General features: G+C 31.6%; 1 protein-coding gene across 1 annotated transcript in view; it reads right to left on the reverse strand.

Moving 5' to 3' along the window:
- The window catches only part of HELZ (helicase with zinc finger), a 284,703-nt gene that overhangs the window by 68,365 nt on the left and 199,537 nt on the right, over window positions 1-16,801 (reverse strand). Inside the window, exon 25 of the mRNA XM_051995260.1 lies at window positions 15,910-16,114. Coding sequence (XP_051851220.1) covers window positions 15,910-16,114 — 205 coding nt within the window. The remainder of the gene's footprint in view (window positions 1-15,909; window positions 16,115-16,801) is intronic.

Here is a 16,801-nt window from a genome sequence, read left to right on the forward strand (position 1 = left end):
AGAACATAGACTGGAAAGATGGGTTGGTAGTTCTGGCCCTACTCACATCTGGAATGGTTTAAAAATGAAACAATACATATATGTATCTAGAGGGTGTATAAAATTCTTCAGAATTTATAAGGGGAAACAAGATAAGGGGAGATATAGAAGAATGAGCAGATTAACAGGAATAAGATAAAGTATATAGATTAATGAGAATGAGATAAAGGGGTGGGGAGATGGAGTAGGAGAGAAGATAAGGAAAGGACCCATGGTGGAAGAAGGTCAAATAACAGCAAGGAAGCTAATTGGTAGAAGTAAAGTAGAAGAGTCAGCAGAGATAGGAAACAAGAAATACCAGTAAATACAGTAACAATGATCAGGAGTTGAATTTATTAGGAAAAAAAAAAAAAGGGTAGTAATCATTGATCTCAGAGAAAGTTAAAATAAATTCAATCAAAGGAGAAAAAATAAAGAAATTATATTACATTTCAGCCATATTAATATTGGTTTAACATTTTAAAACAACTAGATAATATAAGGTTGGTATACTGCTGAGGCACGGGAATGACAGAAAAATATGGAAAGACTTGAATCTAAAAAGGATGCCTTCAAAGAAATAGAAAACCAACAAGTGCAGGACAACCTTACATTGATATATGTGAATGTATATGTCTATATATGGATGATTATAAGTATCTATCTATCTATCTATCTATATTATGTGTGTGTATGTATGTATGTATGTATAACTGTTCATGCAGGACAAAGAAGAGAAGAAAGGGGAAAAAAGGATAAAGTATAAAAGTATACAACAGAGAATAAAAGAAAACCTCCAAGGAAACAAAGAAAAGATGGGCAGTTTTGAATACAATATATTCTATTACTATATGTTCTTTCTTAAAATGAAAATGTATTGCTACATATTCTGAATCCTTTCTTATGTCTACTATACACATGAAAATGTTGGTTTTGTTTTATTTTGTGTACTTTTTCCTATTTTTGTATTTAAGGCTTAAGTTTTTAAAAGGAAAAAAATTAAATTAAATTTTTAAGAAGATTTAGCTACTCTAATCAATATAATGACTTAACTTTTCCAAAGGACTCATAATGAAAAAAATGCTGTTCATCTTCAGGGAGAGAAAATTCTGAGTATAGACTAAATCACTTTCATTATTTATTTTTTGCAACATAGCTAATGTGGAATTGTTTTGCATAACTTCATATATGAAAAAAAATAGGCAAATGATAAAAACCAACAACAAAAATTAAGGAGGAATCATATATGTCTAATATTTATCCTTTAATATGCTATTCATTCATAGTGGCTCAAAGATCCAAGAAAAAAACACAATTAACATTTAGCCAAAACATCAATGTCATAATGTTTCAATTGTGCAAAAATCAAACTTTCAAAAATCTGAAGTATCTTGAGTAGAGCTGAACTCAAAAGTTGTTAAAGGAAAAAAAATATCTCTAGCAACAAAGATGCAAATCCCTGAGCAGCAATAACCAACGATAAAAACATGAAGAGACAAAGACATCTGATGTGCTATAACTGATCTGTTTTAATAACAAAAGAAAAGATGTGCCTTTTGTCTATCAAAGCCTACAAAAACCAAGTTGCTCAGTTTAAAAAAAAAAAATCTCAAACAGAAAAAGGATCAGGAAAAGGTAAGAGAAAAAAATATATCAGAAAAGAAGGTATAAGAGAACAAATCTAGTAATGATTCAAAGTGGTGACAATAATTAGAACTGTTTATGGGAATAATGAACCAAAAGCCTATTTTAAAATATATTCTACCACTATTGTGTAACCTTGAATTGGGGAACTATGTAGACTGTCTGACGACCTGAAGATGAAGATCACTCAAAGGTCCATAAAATCACAGAATATAAGAATGGGACAGGACCTCAAAAGTCATAAAATCCAACCCAAACAGGAAAGGAATTCTCACTATACCTAGGCCCTCATTAATGAGAATAATGAATTTCATGAAGTTTTCATATTATAGTAATTTTCTTTGCATATTTCTATTAATGTGGAATTTGTATAACGAAACCATTTCAGAGAATATAACACACTTTTGATATAACTGACAAATCATTACTCAGACACTATTTAAAGACCTTGACAGAGGGAAAACCTAATAACTCTCACTTTAAGATAGTTTTCATTATAAGAAAAGTTTTCCCCTGATAACAAGCCTAAATTAGCTAGTACAGCTTCCATTCATTTCTCCAGAACTGAACAAAAGATTTCAGATGAGGTCTGAATTTGACCACAAGTGGTTAATGCAGCCTAAGAAAAAAATGGGTTTTTTTGGTTACCACATTACATTGCTGACTCATGTTTGATTTAAAAAAAAAAAAAAAACTTAAACAGCAGATTCCCTAAGGTACTCCACTGGAGATCACTTGCTTATACTGATAATAAATCATGAACTGGCCATCCAAGCAGTTCTAAATCTGATTGTATTACTCTCTAATGCAAATTTCTCCATTTTCTATATAATTATTTTTTTCAATGTTTTCCTTTCTGTATAATTATGGAAGGCCAGAATTTTCCCAGGAATTTAAATCAGATTTGCTGACCTGTATTTGATTCTCTTTTTTGAAAAAGGGCACATTTAATCTTTTTCAATCGTATAGTAACTCTCCTATTTTTATCATCTTTCAAATATCAGTGACAGTAATCATTTATGCTATGTAGGAATTATAGGAATTGAATGGACCATCATGTGACTCAGTTCTAAAGCTAGTTCATTCCCCTTCTATTCAATTATGTATCTAATCCAATTTTAGTCAATTTTTAACCAATTTTAAGAAAAATTTAACCAATCATAGGAAGTATGAGAAAATTTTATTATAATGTTTGAATCTAAAATGCTGCATGGCTGGTAGGTTAGACAATCTCTACTTGTTGCTTAGAGACCCTTACCTAAGGACGTTGATTACACTGACAAAAATCTAATCCAATCCAAAAACTAATGCAAGGAGTTTTCTTACAATTATATATCTGAAGCCACCTATATGTGCTATCTGAAAACTGGGCCACTACTGGCCAGTTACTGCTTTTCCTTGTTCCTTAAATTATGCAGACAATAGGAAGGAGTAAGACACTCCTTTTTTTCTGCTGTCAAGGCACTGCATTTGTTCAGTCTTCCACTACCAAATCATGGAACAATATCTTTGAGTCCGGAAAGAACTAAATCCAAACCACAATATCGCTCTCTACAAAGCTACTATGCTTTAAGTTATTATTTCACTTTTTCTTATTTTTTTACATCAGTTGCCACCTCCTTTTTCTAACTTCCCCTCATTCACCCCAAAAGACTTTCTAATGATACATCCCTTGTAACAAATAATAAAAAAGAAAAAACAAGCAATTCAACAAAAACAACTTAATTCATTGACTGTCTGTATTCCACAACAATAGTTTTCCTTTCCAATAAAGGGAGGGAAATACATTTTCTTAATCTTCACCAGGGCTAAATGTAGTCATTATAATTATATGTCATTCTTTTCATTTATAGTTATATAGACAGTAATTATATTCTTTTCCTAGTTCTGCTGACTTTATATTAGTTCATTAAGTTTTCCAGTCTTCTCTGAATTTTTCAGATTTCTTATATACTACAGCATAGTATTCTTTTACATTTGTGTGCCACTATTTGTTTCTAATAGAAAATATACTTATGTTTACAATATGTCATAATAGGAATATAACATGTTATAATATAAATGTAATATATTTATAATAGAAAATATCCCTATTAGTGAGTATCTGTTCTCACAGAAAATCACAAAAAGTATTGTTTTAAACATTTTGAATTATAGAGAATCTTTCTTTCCTTCTTTGACTTCCTCACTGGAAATTGTGAACTAAAGGGTATGAAAATTTTAATTGTTTTCTTAGCATAATTCCAAATTATTCTCCAGAATTTTAATTATCAATACCATATTAATGTGCTCCCCAAAACTGACTTCAACAATTTTGGGGGTATGAATTAAAATTTCAGGGTTGATTTGATTTACAAATTCCTTAATATTAATGATTTGGAGATATTCTCCCTTTAAGTTTAACAATTTAGAAACCTTTTTAGAATTGTTTGCTTTTATCCTTTGACCATTTTCCATACTAGAAAAGTTTTTACTCTTTAAAATATACATACAGATGAATTTCTTTATCAGACATTTGATGAAAAGATTTTTTTCTCAAATGACAGATATATTGGTTGTTTTTCATACCAAATCTTTTTAATTTCATGTAACTGAAATCTTTTGTTGATGAACTCTAGTCCTTGTTAAAAATTCCCCCCCCCACCTCAGTCATGATTATTAAAGGTACATAATCTGATTGTCTTCTAATTTTTATCATGTTTCATTTTATATTCAGGTTGTGTATCCATTTTGAGTTTATGCTGAAATAGGATAAAAGCTAATTTATGCCAAACAGCTTTCCAGTTTTCCCAGCCATTTTTGTGAAATAAGGAGTCTTTTCCTACATGCTCTTCTATTTATTAAACCCTATGTTATTAAATTCAGTTGTTTGCTAATGACCTCTTAATTGCTAAAACCAATAGATTTTTCTCAGTCCTGATCCTTCTGAATTTTTCAAGAGTTTTTGACATTTATGATAATGTTTCCTCTTATATATTCTCTCTTCCCTACACTTTGGTGACACAGCTCTGTGCTGTTTCCTACTATTAATTTGACTATTCTTTTTGAATTTCTGTAAGTTTAATCCCTTTCAGCCACAGGATTGTCTTGGACTGTCTTCTCTCTAGGTCAGGGTTCTAAACCTAAGGTTCTAAACTTATATTTTAAAATATTTTGACAACTACATGTCAATGTAACTGCTTTCTTTTGTAAGCCTAAACATTTTAGACTGTTAAAAAACTTTATTCTCAGAAGGTTTCCAGAGGCTTCACCAGATCATCAAAAAGAAAACATGACACAAAAAAGGTAAAGAATCCCTATCTTATAATGCCTACGGATTCAATGATCACCTCTCGTGCATATGAGTCCCAAATCTATAGAGCCAGTCTGAATCTCTCTCCTCAAAATCAGGCCTGCATCATAAGATGATAGATTTAAATCTGGAAGGGATTTTAGAAGTCACTTAGTCTAATGACCATAAAGTGAAGTAATTTACCAAAATTCATTGCTCCTTCTATTATACCATGCTGCCAACCAGTCTGAAAGTCATTTCTAACTGAATGTCCCCCAAATACTTTAAACTAAATATATCCAAAACAGAATTCATTATCTTATCCCTCCCTCCAAAGCTGCCCCTCTCACAAATTTCACTATAATTTCAAAATGATCTATTTAAGCAAGATGTTAATGTTGATTCAAGAGACAGATAGAGAAATGAACTGAATAAATATCAAGGTGATATGTGTGTTTTTATAAAGCCAGAAAAACCAAGAAATCGTCTCAGCAAGCAAACATTTGATCTACTCGAGAACAATAAAGCACCCAACAGCAACATACATAGACTATCATTTCATTTGCAAATCCTTGCAGAAGAGAGAAGCAAAGATTACAGCAACATCAACTAACAAAATAATAAAATTCTAGAGGAAAAAAATAAATTTTAAAATAATTTCTTGTGAAATCCATTGAAGCAACATTCCAACAAGGACATTTAAAGAGGAAACTGAAAAGATGAACTGATGTCAAATTGGAAAATGTCATTATTTTTATAACAATAGATATACCACATGAGGAAGAAGAAATAGCAAAACAAAAACAAATGAAAGAACAGCATATGGTTCATATCAAGTAAACACAAAGAAGGTCCATCCTTAAGGCTACAAAAATCAAAGTATATGGATTGGTTCTCAAGATTTCAAAAAAAGGGAAGACACTGAATGACTAGAAAAGGAGATCACTGAATAAAAGGAATTAAGAGAATATTGATAACCACTGATCCATAAAGCCTTCTTTTCTATCTCTACCAAAAAAAATTTAAGAATTGTCAGATAGTTGTTAATAGCTTGCCTTTCTTCATTGTAGAAAATAGTCACAAATTAAATTCTGTCTTAACAGATCATAATTTTATGATCACATGATTGCCTGAAATATATAGACACAATTCGATCAATCAAAACGCATTTATTTAGCACATAGGATGTATTGGGCATTTTACTAGACATTAAAAATATAAAGACAAAAAAGAAACAGTTCCCATTTTCAGAAAAATCATAGTCTCTCTGGAGAGATGGTATGATTACATCTAAATAAATACAAAATAAATGTTTGTCGGTTTTTTTGGTAGGGAAGTGCTATCATTTGAAGGGATCAAAAAATGAATGATATAAACACCCTACATCTCTGCGGAGAAGGAAAGGATTGTTGGCCAAAGAAGTAGAGAACATTACAAAATGCAAAATGGATAACTTTGATTACATTAAATTAAGATGGTTTTGTACAAACAAATCCAATGCAGTCAAGATTAGAAGCAAAAAACTGCAGGAAAAATTTTATATCCAAACTTTCTGATAAAGGCCTCATTTCTAAAATATATAGAGAATTGACTCAAATTTATAAGACTACAAGTCATTCCCCAAGTGATAAATGGTAAAAGATATGAACAGATAACTTTGAGATGAAGAAATTAAAGCCACTTCTAGTAATATGAAAAAAAATGTTCTAAATGACTATTGATTAGCAAAATGCAAATTAAGACAACTATTAAGTACCACTTTACACCTCATGACTAAGCTGAAAAGAAAAGATATTGATTAATGTTGGAGGGGATAAAGGAAAACTGGGACACTAATACATTGTTGGTAGACAATGATCAGCGGACAAATTCCAGAAAGACCTGGAGAGACTTATATGACTTGATGCTAAGTGAACTGAGTGGAACCAAGAGAGCACTATACACAGCAACAACAGAATTGTGTGATGATCAGTTGTGATGGACTTGGCTCTTTTTGATAGGGAGGTGATACAGGACAATTCCAATGGTTTTATGATGGAGAGAGTCATCCATATTCAGAGAACTATGGAACTGAATATGGACCACAACATAGTGTTTTTACCTTTTTTGTTGTTGTTTGTTTGCTTTTTTTTCCTTCTCATTTTTTCCCCTTTTGATTTTTCTTGTACAGCATAACTGTGGAAATATGTTTGGAAGAACTGCATATATTTAACCTAAATTGGATTATTTGCTGTCTAGGGAAGGAGAGAAAGGGGAAAGGAAGGAGAAAAAAATTGAAACACAAGGTTTTGCAAGAGTGAATGTTGAAAACTATCTTTGCATGTATTTTGAAAAATACAAAGTTATTTTTTTTAAATAAAATTTTAAAAAAGAAGAAAGATTTGATATAGGAAATAGCACTTAATCTGAGTTTTGAAGGACCTTAGGGAGTCTAAGAAGTTGAACAAAGTGTATTCCTTGAAGCTTGAGGGAGAATCTACATGAAGGCAATGAGATTGGAGGTGGAGATTACGTGTGAACAGGAGTATGATGGTAAATGTTTAACAATCAATCAATCCCCTCACTCACACCCCAAAAATACACATGACACACTTCCATTTAATTTGTCTTATTTTTTCACAATCTATTAGTTTTCTACTTCTCCCTCTCCCTTCCAATATAAAGCCCTGTTCTTCATCTACATTGTGACCTCCCATCTCTCAACCTTATAGTTTTCTTCCAACCCATCACCTCATGCACCAGTCACACTCTTCTTTTTCCATGTTGACCCCTTAGTGAACCAGTTCAAATCTATACTGTCTTCTTCTCTTGAGTCCCTTGCCTCCTTACATCATCAAATGTGTCATGTCAAGCCTCAGCCTTGGATCACACCTACCTTTGTTCCTATATGCTGCTGCTGCTGAACAAAGAGATCTTCTCCAATTACCTATCTGACATCTCAAACTGGACGTCACACAGAATCTTAAATTCAACACATTCAAAACTGAATTCATCATTCCTTTCCAAATCTTCCATCTTTTCAAACTTCTCTATTATTTTTAAAGGCACCATCCTTCTTCTAGTAACCCAGCCTCAAAACCTAGACATCATTCTTAACTCCTTACTATCTATCACAATCTTCCCCATCCAATCTATTGCCAAAGCCCCTACCTCCCAGGATTGTTGGAGGAATAAAGTGAAATCATATTTGTAAATTTTGCTATTTTTAAAGTGCTATATAAATGCTATTATTATTATTATTATTAAGCATTTATTAAGCACCTATTATCTGCCAAGCACCTATTATATACTAGCATACTAGAAACTGAATATAAAGACAAAAAAGGAAACAATCCCTTTTCTCAAGAAGCTCCATATCTTAAGCAATAAAGGATGACCTAAAACCAAGAGATTAAAAAGTAAATATTTGGGAAAACAAGTAAACAGCCTTAAGCAAAAAAGTAAATAAACTTATCCAAGTAATTAAAACTTGGGGGGGAGGGAGGAAGAGATAATAGAATAAAAATCAATTCAATGAAGCAATAAAATAAAATTAAAATATTTTTTTAAAATGGAACAAATATGATACCTATTTTTAAGTTAACTTGTTTTTGATAGTAAGAGGAGATCATTTCACAATCGTTGGATTCCCTTAAAATTGTAAGCAAACCAAATAAACTTAGATACTATATTTCAAGAAAGTATAAGAGAGAAATGGCCAAAACTATTAGAGCCAAAAGGCAAAGGGAAAAGAGAAAGAATTCATTGATCACTTTCTGAAAGAAACTCCATTGGAAAACAATCAAATCACAAGCAGCCAAATATCTAAAAAGCACAAAAGCAACTGAAAGAAAATCTTGGAATATATTGCCAAAAGCAAAAATATTCAAATTAAACAATAACTTATCTTGCAAAACTGAGCATAAATATATGGGGGTTTAATTTATAAAACAATTTTCAACAAAAGACTTCTTTAAAAACTGCTAAGAAAACTAGAGATGGGTACAATCTTTGAAATAAAAACACAAGAAAGCATGGAAAATTCTGAAAGAGATCTAGAGTTGAAGAATTCAAGGAGTTAAATGATGATCAAATATTTATACCCCGATGGAGGAAAAGAGATCATTGTTCCTTTACAATTCTACTGCTTCCTAGAACCAAAGAAGACAAAATTCAGGACATTTCAGGTCCCACAGATTTCCCAAATTTAACACGTTTATAATAAAACTCATTACTTTTCCCCTAAAACTCATAGGTCTTCTGAATTTCCTTCTGTCTGCCAAGGCTACCATCTGTTATGATTCTTACAAGGTGCTAAGTCACTGGAATTGCTAAGACTTCGGGAAATTCACAAGTCCAGGAGATTCACAAGTCAGAAGGACAAGCCCACTCTCAGAGAGACAGCCAGAGGCTGAAGCTGGCAGAGGCAAAAGACTAGTGGCAAGAGCTCTTGGAACTAAGGAGAGAGGCCTCTAAGAAAGCTAATTGGGCTATTTTGGAAGAGTCAATAAAGGACTGGACTTTAACTCCTGGCTGCATTTGAGATGATTTTGTTGAACTGGAACTAAGGCTGCCTCCAGAAGCTCCCCAAGAAATTTGCTCCCAGAGAACAATATATAATTTAGAGAAGAGAACACTACAACTGTCACCTTTATTGTGATTCTGGTTTCCAACTACATCATCATCCTTGATGACTTACTCTCCCTCCTTTCACATAGTTAATCAACTTACAAATCTTGCTCTTACTTCCACTACATCTCTCAAATTCATTTCCTTTTCTCTGTTCACACAGCTACCACATTGTCCAGGTCCACAGCATCTGTTGCCCTCCTTCAAGTGTCTCCCCACTTCAATTAAGTCTCCACATCACTGTTAAAGAGATATTCCTAAAGCATAGGTTTGACCATGTCACACTCCTGCCCAATAAATTCTAGTGACTTGGATTTTTGTTATCTCTAGGATTAGTTGCAATCTCCTCTTTATTACTCAAAGCCCTCCAAAACCTGGCTCAGTTTATTTTTCCAAATTTATCCTATATTACTATTCGTAATGCATTCGATAATCCACTCAAACTGCCCTTCTTGCTATCTTTTACAGATAAGAAAAGCCAATGTATAAACTACATTAATATACTTATAATATTAAGAGTCCAAAAGAATAGTACTCAAGATACTAGAAGAATCCAATATATCAAATGGTTATAAGAGAACAAATCATAAAAGATGGGTAAGTATAGGTAGGCTGCAAACTGCACTTGAGGTGAAAGTGCACACCAATGCAATCACAAATCCACATAAGTATAATAGAAATATGAAGAGGAAGAGAAGCAAAAGAAGAAAAAGAATCTTTAATTAGGTAACATATTAGAAGACTAAATATATAACTGGAGAAAAACAATTGGGTTACCCTTAAGCTAAATAAATATATTGTGTTTTTTCAGAAAGCTGAATTATAAAATTATCTCACTCACTACAATAGGAGTTTCAAGCTTATTCTTACCTCCATGATATTCACTAACTTCTGCCCTTCACCTCTCATTCCTCTAGTATTACTCTCTATCTCTATTTTCACTCTACTCTCTGATAATGAGTGGACCTTTTGCCTATCTTTCTTGTGTTCTCTAATGGATCTTGTCTTCTCTAGTGGAAGCCTATTTAACATCATCATCGTCACCCTCTTAATCATTAATCACTCCCTATATACTAGTTCTTTATCTGCTTCTTACAAACATGACTAAATCTCCATCCTTAAAAAAACAAACAAACAAAAAACCCTATTCTACCTAGTGTCTTACTATGATATCCTACCATGCTCTTTAGTTATCATTCTATATTGTTTTTCTCCACCTTGTCAGTTAAACTATATTAAACTCTAAAAGCTATATTCATAATCATTACCTCCACTTATTTCCTCAGTCTCTTTTTAATTCTTTATAATTTGACTTTTGATTACTTTAAACTAAAATATATTTTTAAAGTTATCAGTGGTTTTTAAAACGCCAAGTTTAATAGCCTTTACTCAAACTTCACCTTTCTTGACTGGCATCTCTATAGCTTCTCACACTATTGATCATCTCCTCCTCTCTGGGTTTTTGTGAATGTCTTCTCTTGATTCTCTCCTCCTGAGAATCTGACCTTCTCAATCTTCCTTCCTGAATCTTTATTCCCAAAATGTCCACCCAACAATGAGGATCTCCCAAGGCTCTTATACTCTCTTATTTTTTTTCCTCAATACTTTTTTATTTGGTAATCTTATCAACTCCTTAATTTTAAGCAAAAAACAATTCAGTTAATTGTTCTCATCAACATTAAGGCCATCGGAGCTCTCCAAATGTATCTTTTGGTGATTAGAAAATTTAATGATCCTAGTAGCTTCTAAAGTGTTAGACCCCTATTTTCACTTAAGGTTTTCTCATTTTTAAATCGTCAGTGAAAAATTATTTCAGAATAATATGACTTCTTGAAGAGAGCAAAGCTATTCAACTTCTAAACAATTCTAATTTCATGAATTTATTTTCATTAAGCATCATTAATGTATGATGATCATTTTTCCATATTCCAACCAGCATTACGTTTCTGATTGCTGGTAAGTAGAAAACTGCCTAGCATAATATATATATCCACAACTACATCTGGAGAATACCCTGTGAGTTAGCATCAATGTTTAGAATAAGACAAGTTATTATAAAAACATTTTTAAAGGCTACAATGTTATAAAAATAGTAATGAATATAAGAGGCATAACAGAAGAAGTAACAGTGAAACCTAAATAATGAATGGGTCATTTTAAAACTGATAAAAATCTAAGTGAAAGAAAACAATGATGATTAAACAAGTTAACTAAATTTCTGGGAAGCAGTTAAAACAATCCTTAGAGCATATATTTACAAAGCTAGATTAGGTTGGGGTGAGAGTAGTGGTAGGGAAAAAGATTAATGAACTGAACATACAGTTTAAAAACTAAACAATGAAAAAACCAAAAGAAGAAATCTTGAAAATTGAAAGGAAAAAGATAAAAATAAACAAAAGATAAAAAGAAAATAAAATAAGAACTATCTGGGGTTAAAGAGAGAGACAGGCATTTACTAAGTACCAGGCACTTTCCAAATATTATCTCCTTTTAATCTTCACAATCATCCTGAGAGGTAGATGCTATTATCCTCATTTTACAGTTTTAAAAGGTAGATAAAGGCTAAGTTGCTTGTCTAGGATCATAAAGCTATTAAGTGTCAATGATTACATTAGAACTCAGGTCCTTCTAGATTCTAGCTAGGCCCAGCATTCTATCCACTACATCCTATAGTTCCCTATAGGATTAAAAGTCAAACAAAAAGCTGAATCTTTTAAAAGACTGACAAAATTACTAATCTGATGCAAAAGAAAGAGAACATCAAAATGCCAAAATAAAAAATGAACAAAGGAAAAAGTTACACCAAAGGAAATCATAACTTATGTACAAAATTACATGCCAGTAAAACTGAAAATTTTTTAAAGATTACCTAAAAATATATAAACTATACAAATTAAAAATAAAATATCTTAATCAAATTTCAGAAATCAAACTAGCCATAAATAAACTATGAGAGGAAGGAAAACACCCCAAACTGAAAGATTTATGGGTAAATTCTATCAAGCAATATCAATCCTACACAGTCACTTATTAAATGCTTACTATGTGCCAGGTATTGAAAATACAAAAAAAAAAAAAAAAAAAAGACAAAATTTAAAAGTCTGAAACTGTTAAAAGGTGTGCTTGAATCAGACAACTGAGCACTTAAGGCTAATTACCTATTGGACAATGATTCTATTAGCGTATGTTTGGAAAAATGGCCCCTCCCTGCTGGCTCAATGTTTGATGTATATAGATAATTGTAGGTAAGGATTAAGGGGTGGGGTGAGAGAGGTGAGAGAACTTCATTTGGAAGTTGGTGAAGAGCTTGTGGCAGTTTATCAGTCTCTTTCACCCCTGAAGTACAAAGATTTTTGCTTATCTTGACTCTGGCTGTTCCTGAGGCCTCTAGGGAGCTAGCCCAGACTTTACAATAAAACAGTCTCTAGTCTCAACAAGTTTACATTCCAGTGAGAGAGACAAAAATATAAATAAGTACATATAAGATATACATAAGAAGGACTGAAGGTAATCTCAGTGGGAAAGATACTAGCAATTGGAGAATGAGGAAGGACTACTGTAGAAAATGCTAAATGGATGTCTAATTTGAAATGTCCAACAGGAAGTTTGTAATGTGGGGCTGGAACCTCAGGACAGAAATTAGGCCTGAGCTGATGAAAGTACCAAATTAATATAAAACATAGAAAAAGGAAAATATTAACCAGTACAGGAACACTCACTGAAAGTAGGCATAATGTGATTGATGAATCAACAAAAGTAATTGAGAAGGAGCAGAAATGCAGAAAGGGAGAACCAAGAGACAGTAGGTATGAAAATCCAGAGAGGAGCATATATCCAAAAAGAGGTGTTGCTAGTACTAAATGAATCTTTAAATTCCATTATAACATTAAAGATGAACATTTTAATATTTTACGTGTTTTCTGTCACAAGAAAAATATTGGTGTCATTAACTTGGTGTCATTTCTGCCAACTTTCCATTTTTTTCTTAGGGATTAAAATTTGGGGGCTGTGGAATATGTAACATTATATACTCAAATTATGAACCATAAAATCTTGAAAGAGTGAAGAATATTTATCTTTCACATCTCATCAACTTGAAATTTAGGTGCATGTAATTTTTTAAAATATTCTGAATACTATTTACAGTTAGAAATCAATGGTAGATAGCAATAACAATGAAGTAATGATTTTCTACATAGTAAAAAATTCATTTTAGAGAAAGCTGCGGTGGGCTTTGTTGTATTTTGAATAGTGGATCATGTTGTAGAATAACAGAAGTGATTCTATTAATCACCTTTCAATCAGTTATTAATTCAGCAAATATGAATGTCTACTATGCAAAAGGCACTATATTATATGCTATGGAAATTGCAAAGCTATAGAATACAAACTGCTTGCTCCTAAGGAACTTGCAATTTAGTTGAAACATGAAGATATGATTCATTTTTATGAAGAAGGTAGAAATTACAAGAAAGCAAATTTACATCATAAGATGATCTGATGAAAACAAATTCTAGAACATACCTTGAGATCAGTGCTTAATTTAGCCCTAAGTCTCACACCATCTGTTTCTATAAGTTATTGTGCACAATACATTTAAGAGATGTTTATTCACAAAATTATCTAAAAAATCACCAAATTATGTTACAATTACATCATAAGGCATAAGGAATTGTCCAAGGTACATAAAGGTTAAGTGACACCATGATGGGTCACACTTCTAATAAGTATAAGAATCTTATTTCTTTTTAACTCAAAGACCAGCATATTCTCCAGTATTCCATACTACCCCTATTTCTATGGCTAATGGCTTAAAACAGAATTTAGAAAATTCATTAAATCAGAAGGTATCATTCTCTAATACTAGAAAAACAGAGCAGTACTATAACTAAAATAGTTCCCTAATCACTGAGAAAACCCAGTATTCTATTTACACATTAGTTCTTTATTCAGTCTTCTATCAATTTAACTAAAAATTAAATAATATACTTTGTGTCTCTGAAAGAGCTGTAATTTTGTTAGCTTGAACATGCCCTTCCCAGTGATGCAACAGAAAGTCCTTCTGAGTAACTGTAGCCAGAAAATCACTTTTTTTAAGTGAAAAGTCTCTCCAGATTCAGATAAGATACATAATTTGTCTTTGGGCCAATTACAATTACAATTGGGCTGTGATGGTAGAATATGCTACAGTTTTCATTCTACCCTTAGACTTTGGAATCTCCAAGTGACCTCCATAACTCTCTTTGAAGCATCAAAATAGGACTTCAATGGAAAACTAAACAAGAACTGTTTTATTAAACAAGTGACTACTCTCTGTGTGTAGTATTTCTTTCAAAATCTTTCAAAAATTATATTCAGACTCAATTGCTATTGTATTAGAAGTAAATTAGAAATCCTTCATATTAAATGTCATAAATAATATTTTTCTATGATCTGACTTATATCAATACTTCTAATCTTTCTTTGATAAACAATAATCACTTTTTAAAAAAACCTAGAGAAAATAATAAAAATGCCATTCCTATAACTTCCTTATTTAATTTATAATTGCAAGTATTTTATTACAAGAGTACTTGTAAAATACATCAATTGTACATTTCTAGGCAGTTAATCTAAAACAGCATAAGTAGCCTATCTACAAGACCTATTTCTGTTGAAACAAATGTAGTCCAAGTGCAATTATAACAATCTTTAAAAAAATAGGATTCTTGATGAAAGGCAGCTTGGAAACAATGCAGAATACTATTTGAACTCTATACCCTGATTTCATGTTCTGCCTTTGCCACATCCTGCTTGGTTATTGTCTAAGAGTCACACAGTCTCTCCGCCACTTAAGATTTCTTCTTTGTAAAATGAGGGAATGACTTCTGACATTCTTGTTAATTTTAAATCTATGATTCTGAGATATCCATGTTCTAAAACTTCATGAAATCATGACCCATCAACAAAGACTTATAAATATACTAAGATTATTATTATTATAAATTTACTATAAGAATTCTTTAAATAAACTTGATAGAATATTAAAATTATGTGCCCAAAACCACTAAAATGGAAACCTATTAGTGAAATGGGAGGTTTAACTATCATGAGGACACCATAAATAGGTAGCACTTAAATCACTTTTGATGAAGTGCATTTAAAAGGCAGCAATAAAAAACACAGCTAAATAGCACCATGTTGTTATAATCTAAACAAACCTGTTATACAAATTCCAATAGGACTGTGCTTACTGGAAATTTTGATCTTAAATTTCTATATAAGCCATTGAATATGATTACTGTGGTTACTAACCTAATAAAACTTTATTTTTCAAGAGCTACAATTTTTCAATTACACCTCTTGATTTTTATCAATAAAAGTTTTACCTTGGGTGGTGATTGCTGCTGTTTGTTGGTATTCCCCAAATGTTGCTGTCTTAGAGCGCGAGGGATAAATTCAGGAGCAAGTGGATTCAACACATATGTTTTCTTTAGCTCCAAAGCCTCTAACTGTGTTTTGATCTGTTCAAAAGTGATACCATGTAGGCTTTTGTTGTCATGACACAAGGCAATAAACCGCTCCCAAAATTTCCTATAGAAAAGATTTTTAAAAATCAAGTTATAACTGGAAAGGAAGAGATAATGAACATGAATAAAAGAAATAAAGGGACTTTAGAATTGCTTTCCTTGAAAATACTTAGAAATAGTTTAAACACCTGTTAGCCTAGAATTCTAAGTATACTATTTTCTATCATGTTATAAAACACTCACAAATCCTTTCTGACAATTATCAAGTCTACTGCAATACTCTATACAGAGCAGATATTCAAAAAATGTTTGCTTAATAAAATAGCTTAGAATAGCCAACTTTTATTATATATGCTAAAAGATAAAAAATGTCATATGAAGTCTTTTTAAAATTATTTCAAAATTTTATCTTTGTAAGGAACCTCTTCTTGCAATATGCTTACTTTCTCATTTATGTTTAACTTTACTTGAATTAAAGGAGTTGGTAAACCAAAATATGAGAACAAATAATCAACCTAAAATTCAAAATTAGTTCACATAACCCATACTGGGATTTTTTTTTAAATGACTAAAAATTATATTTGATTTTTCCTTTATTTTATAGATCTTTTCTAGAACGCCAGTTTTTGAAAACATTAATTTCTTAATTCTCAACTGTCTAAAATGAGAATTACTAACCAACATACATTTAAAACAAAAGCATTAAATTAATCATCTTAAAGATCAGCAGAAATTAAAGTAAACATAATAC

The sequence above is a fragment of the Antechinus flavipes genome, chromosome 4, assembly GCF_016432865.1.
Source record: "Antechinus flavipes isolate AdamAnt ecotype Samford, QLD, Australia chromosome 4, AdamAnt_v2, whole genome shotgun sequence".
In the NCBI taxonomy this organism is placed as follows: Eukaryota; Metazoa; Chordata; class Mammalia; order Dasyuromorphia; family Dasyuridae; genus Antechinus; species Antechinus flavipes.